At 31.8% G+C, this 7,698-nt stretch overlaps 1 protein-coding gene across 1 annotated transcript; it reads left to right on the top strand.

The window, feature by feature from the left end:
* The first annotated feature begins 6,902 nt into the window (after nucleotides 1-6,902).
* LOC139426575 (uncharacterized) lies at nucleotides 6,903-7,469 on the top strand. The gene has a single exon (XM_071185871.1). The coding sequence runs from the start codon at nucleotides 6,903-6,905 to the stop codon at nucleotides 7,467-7,469; it is 567 nt and encodes a 188-aa protein (XP_071041972.1).
* Nucleotides 7,470-7,698: the final 229 nt, after the last annotated feature.

Below are 7,698 nucleotides of genomic sequence, written 5' to 3'. Positions count from 1 at the left end.
TAATGAATTTTCAACCTAGCCAACCAATCATAATGAATTATCAAGTTAATACAAAGGAATCTTAGATTTATCAAATTCTTTCTTTATCTTCAAAAAAATTTTGTTCTTGACACAAGTTTCAAATTTACTTTGATAAAGTACGTACACGTAGATAAAAATTCATATCCCTTATTGAAATATCTGAGGCGGCTATTGTAGTGGAGAAAATTTATTATTGTTCTCTCATTCTTTTATTATTGAAGCACTGTCAAAATAAAACCTAAAATTGATTTTTATTTTAACTAAATTGTCATTTCCTTAAGAAGGGCTAATAAATTTTATTATTTGCAAGAACTGATATATATCATCTCCTTTATTTTCAATAAAAATAAACGTAAATCTCTTTTTCAATTTTAAAGCAATATTTTTCGATTGGATTTCGTTTTTAGCTATTATTGATATCCCATTATAATTAAAATTAAGTGCTGACGGTCTGAGCGTAAGAAACGCAGTCGTAGTGACTTAAAGTCATTTTCCCAAAATTATAGTTTATTATAGAAGGGTTTTTTTGTGTTTTGCTTAGGTTTAAAAAGAAGTGAAAATCTTTATTTTATTTTAAAATGCACATTTTTCGATTTAAACTACTTGCATATACTGATAATAATATTCTGATATAGTTAAAATGTACTGCTTTTGTTCAGAACGAAAGAAACGTTGTCGTACTGATTTAGAAATCGCTTTTCAGAATTATGGCTTTTTGTGGAAAGTTTTTTTATGTTTCGGCATAAATTTTAAAAATGGCAAAAAGACATTTTTCGATTCTAAAAGGTATATTCTGAGATTTAAACAACTGATATATTTCTCTACTTTTATTTTATCCAATGCATATAGCATTTTCCTTTTAAGTGCTGCAATGAATCAAAGCTGGGAGCATATTGTTAAAGCTAATGTAAGTACAATTGTAACAAATATACTTTCCATGACACTGTGGATAGTGTTATATCGGAAAAAGGTGCAAATATTTAATATTGTAATCAAAATATTCATTTTAAATTTAAATCTGTTTGACACATTATTAACCAACTCTCAAACAATAAACATTCTTTTATTATTATTCAATTTGCCTCTTTCTGTTTATTGTTTAATGCTATGTTTAGTATATAGTGATGACTTTGTAGATGCTTGGACTTTTGGTTTTGAATTTGAATCTGAGTTTCTGCATCGTTTTGCAACCACTTTAAGTAGTTTTGTTTTTTATTACTCATTACTATATTTCCCGTCCCTGGTCACTTTTATGCTGTGTGCAATATATTACAGTTGCAGTGAATTATTGCTGAGCTATAAAAGAAAATTAAGAAGCTTTAGAGGAAAATTACTTCCAATTAATGTGATTAAAATGTATGCAAACATCCTAGAAATTGTGGGGGAAGTTAATAAAGTTCTGTCTTTGCCATCTTTTATTTGCTCTGTAATATTTTTCTTGCATCTGTTCACGACTCTTGCATGGGTTTTGCTCACCGATTCCAATGCATTTAATCAATCTTTCACAGCAGAGATGATACTTTCTGGAACTGTTAGTACAATTTCAGCCATTTCCTTACCGATAGTTTGTTCTAAGATTACTCACCTTAACAAAAGAATTACGAATATTTTTGAAAAGGCGTATGATTATACCCTGCTTGATATGAGAATGGAAGATCGACGAGGAGATATACTCCATTCATATATGAAAAAGGAATGTTTGACAATAACAGGGTGTCATATGTTGAGTTATAATAAAGCACATATATTGCACCTTTTTGGCGCTCTGTTTACATACGGACTATTATTTATTAACTTTAAAAGAGTTGGAACTGTTTAACAGTGCTATTTTCTCAAATTATCAAAAATTTTCCTATTGTGAACAGTTATATCAAAGCAGAACTTAATAATAAACTAGCAGAATTTTACTTAATTAAAAGCGAAGCACCTTAAAATTTTATTAACAATCTCTCTTAAACCCCAAAGTAGATAAAAGTGCTTTTGGCTCCAAATACAAGTTGGATTTATGTAAGAAAGGGTACTGCTATCCGATTTGGTGCTCAAATTACAACGCAACTTTTAAACTAAACACATTGTAAGACATCAATATTCAGAAACGATGACATTCTTTAATGTGAAAACTTTTAAGAGCTAAAACCATGTGGCAAAGAAAAAAGGGAACTTGTTTTAAAATGTAAAATGTTCTTAAACTTCAAAAATTATAAACTTCCAAAAGGTTAACACGTTTCGAGCACTCAAAACAAAGGTGCTCAACACTGAGAAGGAAAAAAACAAAGCAGGCTTGAAAAAAGAAAATACTGACTTACCAAAAAAAGAATTCAAAATAAATATTAAAAAACAAAACGTCAAAAAGTGGTTGAATTGCTTCATGATATTTCTCATTGTAAATAATGAATTATGTCTACTACTTTAAGAAGAGGAAATATTGATAATGAGGTATATCTCCGATAGGAAGTCATTGAAAACCTCAAAATTAAAGACTCCTTTATTTTTTAACAATTAATTTTTGACTATTTATGCATAAAGCATAATCAAGTATAATAATCGTTATAATCAGACATAATCATCGTTTAAATCACAATGAATTATCAACATAGGATTAAGTTTACAGAAAGGAATCTTAGACTCTTGGAATTCTTTCCATATCTCAAAACATTTTGACTTCAAAAGAATTCTGTTTTGGGAACAAGTTAATAATTTACTTTGATGTAGTACGCTCAAGTAGTTTAATTTGTATATAATGAGTTAAATGCATAACTGATTTATATAATGCTTGCACTTTGTGTGTTTCATACCGATTACGCTTCATTCACTTTTTTTAATTCTTTGCGAAAATGAAATCAAAAATGCATACATATTAGATGCGCAAATTAATACGAGGTAGAATTGACAAGGAACTGAAAAATAAAAACCTGTTCTATTGTCTTAGAAAACAGAGAATAGTTTTAAGGCGATATGTAGAAACCAAGTTCCATCAGAAAATCGAACTAGTTTTATTGCTTTTCGTCCTGCCTTTCTTACCAGTGATTCGTCAGATTTTGATAGCACTTTTGTTTTTCCTATTTAAGTATTAGTTTGTGACTAAAACGAATGCTTTGTAGACTTCAATTTCATTATGTTTTCTAAAAATAAACATTGAGTGTCACCCAGCATACGTATATGCTTTAAGCAATTTTTATTTATTTCATTTCTTTTACAATTACATGCATTGATCGTTTTTCTTCTTTATTGTTTAATTCAAAAATTTTAATATAAGCTGTTGCCTCGGTTGCGAAAAATGCATATCCTTTATGAAAACATGTTAGTGGTATTATAACTGTGATAATTAATTGATTATTGGATGCTCATTCTTTTATTATTAGAGCGTAGTTGAAATAAAACCTGAAATTGATTTTTATTTTAAATAAATTGCCATTTTCTTGCGAACAGCTAATAAATTTTATTATTTGAAAGAACTATAAATTTCATCGCATTTGTTATTATTGAAATTACTTTCTTTTTCAATTTTTAAACAATATTTTTTAACTGGATTTCATTTGCAATTATAATTAGAATTAAGTGCTTACTCTCAATACAGGAGAAATGCAGTCGTAGTGATTCCTCTTGCAGTCGCAGAGATTCCTTTTGCAGTCGCAGTGATTTGAAATCATTTTTCTAAAATGTAGATTACTATCGAATATTTTTTTTAATGTTTTGAATAAGTTTCGAAGACTGATTAGAAAAATTATTTTTTTATTCCAAATAGCGAATTTAGAATGAAGTGTTTCTGCTCCAAGCCAAAGAAAGATATTCCTACTGATTTAGAAATCGTTTTCCGAAATTACGGCTTGTTGTGGAAAGTTTTCTTATGTTTCGGCATAAATTTTAAAAATGGTAAAAAGACATTTTTCGATTCCGAAAGGCGTATTCTAAGACTTAAACAAATGATATATTTCTCTACTTATATTTTTTCCATTGCATATACCGCTTTCCTTTTAAGCGTGGCTATGAATCAAAGCCCTGACCATATTGTTAAAGCTAAAGTAAGTGCAATTGCAACAAACATACTTTCCATGACACTGTGGATAGTGTTGTATCGGAAAAGGGTGCAAATATTTAATATTGTAATCAAAATATTCACTTTAAATTTAAATCTGTTTTACACTTCATTAATCAACTCTCAAACAATAAACATTCTTTTACTATTATTAGTCAATTTGCCTCTTCCTGTTTATTGTTTAATGCTATGTTTTGTATATAGCGATGGTTTTGATGATGCTTGGACTTTTGGTTTAAAGTTTGAATCTGAGTATCTGATTCGTTTATCAGCTTCTTTAAGTAATTTTGTTTACTATTACTCATTACTATATTTCCCGTCCCTGGTCACTTTTATGCTGTGTGTAATATATTACAGTTGCAGCGAGTTATTGCAGCGCTATGAAGGAAAATTAAAACTTTTTAGAGGGAAATTACTTCCAATTAATGTAATCAAAACGTATGCAAACATTTTAGAAATTGTGGAGGAAGTTAATAAAGTTCTGTCCTTGCCAGCGTTTATTTGCTCAGGAATATTTTTCTTGCATCTGTTCATGACTCTTGCTTGGGTTTTGCTTACAGATTTCAATGAATTTAGTCAATCTTTCACAGCAGAAATGATATTCACTGGAACTGTTAGCACAATTTTAACGATTTCTTTACCGATAGTATGTTCTGAAATTACTCGCCTAAGTAAAAGAATTAAAAATGTTTTCGAAAAGGCTTATGATTACACTCTTCTTGCTTTTAGTGTGGAAGATCGACGAAGAGATATACTCCACTCTTATATGAAAAAGGAATGTTTGACAATAACCGGGTGTCATATGCTGAGTTATAATAAAGCTCATATCTTGCACCTTTTTGGCGCACTGTTTACATACGGACTATTATTTATTAACTTTAAAAGAGTTGGAACTGTTGAATAGTTTCATTTTCTCTAATTAGCAAGTATTTTCCTATTAAGAACACTTGCATTACCGCAGAATTTTATATTAGCTAGCGCAATTTTACTTCATTAAAACCGAAGCACCTTAAAATTAAATCAACAATCTCTGTTATACCCCAAAATAGGAAAAAGAGGTTTTGGCTCCAAATATAAGGTGGATTTATATAAGAAAAGGTACTGCTCGCCGATTTGGTGCTCAAATTACAACCAAAATACTTTTAAACTAAACACATCATAAGAAAACAATATTCATAAACGATGGCATTCTTTAATGTGGACACGTTTAGGAGCTAAAAACATGCGGAAGCAGAAAATGGAATTTGTTGGAAAGTGGAAAATGTTCCTTAACTTCAAAAATTATAAAGGTGCAAGAGGTTGATATGTTTCTTGCACTGAAGACAAAGGGCTCAACACTTAGATTTTTCAAGTATTTTTCGAAGTGGCTATGTCAGCTTGAATATATGAAGCACATAGAAATCCCAGGGTGGTTGCATTGTGACAAAGGTTACGAGCGCATTTCATTACATTTCTTTTGTGATGCCAGTAAATATGCGTATTCCACAGTAGTTTTTCTGAGAATAGAAGATGAAAGCAGTGTTCAAGTTCACCTGATACAAAGTAAAGCACGAATCGCTCCTAGCTGGAAAAAGGAAACAACGATTGCTTGACTTGAACTTCTTGGCCCCACAATTGCATTTCGTCTATCCATTGAAATAGTAAAACAGTTTCAGACGGACAAAGTTCATTTTTGGACAGACTCAACAACTGTATTAGCTTGGCTTAGAAGCGAAGACACATGGGTATGTGTGGAAATTCGAGTTAAAGAAATCAGGAAATGAACTCCGGTAAAATCATGGAGGCATTTGCCCGGATCTATGAATTCCGCAAACTTACCATGTGGAGGTTGATCTGCTCAACAACTTGTCAATTCGAAATGGTGGGAGGGTGCCAGCTGGTTATTTCTTTCCCACATGGAATGGCCTGTAGCAGCTGACGAAATTTTCGTTAATGAAGAGGAAGTAAATTTGGAAAAAAGAAAACAAGTAGTTATTTCCATGGTAAATGTTGAAGTAACGGAAATATGGCGTAATTACTTTTCAGCATATAGCAGGAATGTAAAAGTAGTCTCTTGGATCCCACGTTTTGTCCACAACGTTTTACATCAAGATACGTTAAAGGAAAATTTAATCTGTGAGGAGTTAAAAAAGGCAGAAAGTGTGATTTTAAGGTCAATGCAAACAACGCATTTCCAAGATGATAAATTTCTCGCCAAAATACAAGCTTTTCGAGATAAAAGTGATATTCTGAGAGTAAAGACCAAACTGGTATATAGTGATGAGAATGAGAATTTCAGATGCCCAATTCTTTTTCCTGCAAACAGTGTTGTGCTAGAATTATTCCGTGAAGAGCATATAAAAGCGATGCATGCAGGTCGTTCCATCTTACTCTCAAGACTCAGAGAGCGATACTAGATTCTTAAAGCTAAAAAGTTAGTAAATAAAGTTATTTCCAAGTGTGTGACTTGTAAGCGTCATTGAGCTAAACCAGTAGAAGTTCCTTTTGTTCCCCTTCCAAGAGAAAGAGTTACTCAGACAAAAGTTTTTCAAGTGTCTGGTGTGGACTATGCCGGTCCTCTGTATCTAAAATCGAAAGAAAAAGCTTGGATCGTTTTGTTTACCTGCCTTGTGTACCGAGCAGTCCACTTTGAATTAGTACGGTCTCTCACTACATATGCTTTTATTCAAGCATTCAGACGATTTATAGCAATAATAATGGAAAGAACTTTGTAGGAGCAAACAATTATTTAAAGAATTCAGATTGGGATAGGATTGCTGTGTACTCAACCGCTCAGAAAATAATTTGGAAATTTACTCCACCCACAGCAGCATGGTGGGGTGGGTGGTAGGAGCGGATAGTTGGAATGCTTAAGACTCTTCTGCGTGTGTTCGGTAAATCTGTTGTAGATTATGATGAACTAACTACAATTTTATGTGACTGTGAGTCGGTTATAAATAACAGACCATTGACCTACATTCACGATGATCCATCTGAATTAGTACTTTTAACTCCGGCAACATTTATATACGGGGAAGGTAGCAACAGCAACGAAACTCCCGATCTAGACCTTGTGAATCGAACCTCTATGTTGAAACGTGTAAAATTTTTGCAAAAATTACGTGAAGATCTCAAACAAAGATTTAGAAATGAATATCTTGCTCAGCTAGTGCACAAGGGAATAAGAAGGAATGGTGTAATAAACATCGGTAATATTGTTTTAATAGGACATGGACAAGATAATTCTCGACGCATAGAGCCTCTTGGAATTGTCTTGGAGCTGTATCCTGGAAAGGACAGTATTCCTAGCGTAGCCAGATTAAGAACCTCTCGAGAAGAAAAGATCCGACCTTTCCAAGGACTTTATCCTTTAGAGCTATCAGCAAAGAACGATGGGGATGTTCTGGAAAAGTCTTCAATGAAAATTAACTAGAAAGTTGATAATATTCCCAATTCCGTTGATGTGCCTGATAATTTGGAAGTGAATTCTCTTATCAAAAGCAGATTGGGAAGAATCATAAAAAATCCACAACGTTTAGATTTATGAACTTTTTGTTATTTATATAATAACTGAAGATTTTCTTAATTAGTTTCATATAAAGGTGACCAATATACATTAATTAGTTTGTATTTTAACGAAATCCTAATGCGTGTTCCGAAGT

Source organism: Parasteatoda tepidariorum, chromosome 1, assembly GCF_043381705.1.
Source record: "Parasteatoda tepidariorum isolate YZ-2023 chromosome 1, CAS_Ptep_4.0, whole genome shotgun sequence".
Lineage (NCBI taxonomy): Eukaryota > Metazoa > Arthropoda > Arachnida > Araneae > Theridiidae > Parasteatoda > Parasteatoda tepidariorum.
The sequence above is the reverse complement of the archived record's forward strand: the minus strand, read 5'-3'. Positions and strand labels throughout refer to the sequence as shown.

Bases quoted from the DNA above. Each gene is read 5' to 3' on its own strand.
- LOC139426575 (XM_071185871.1), top strand. From the start codon at position 6,903: ATGCTTAAGACTCTTCTGCGTGTGTTCGGTAAATCTGTTGTAGATTAT.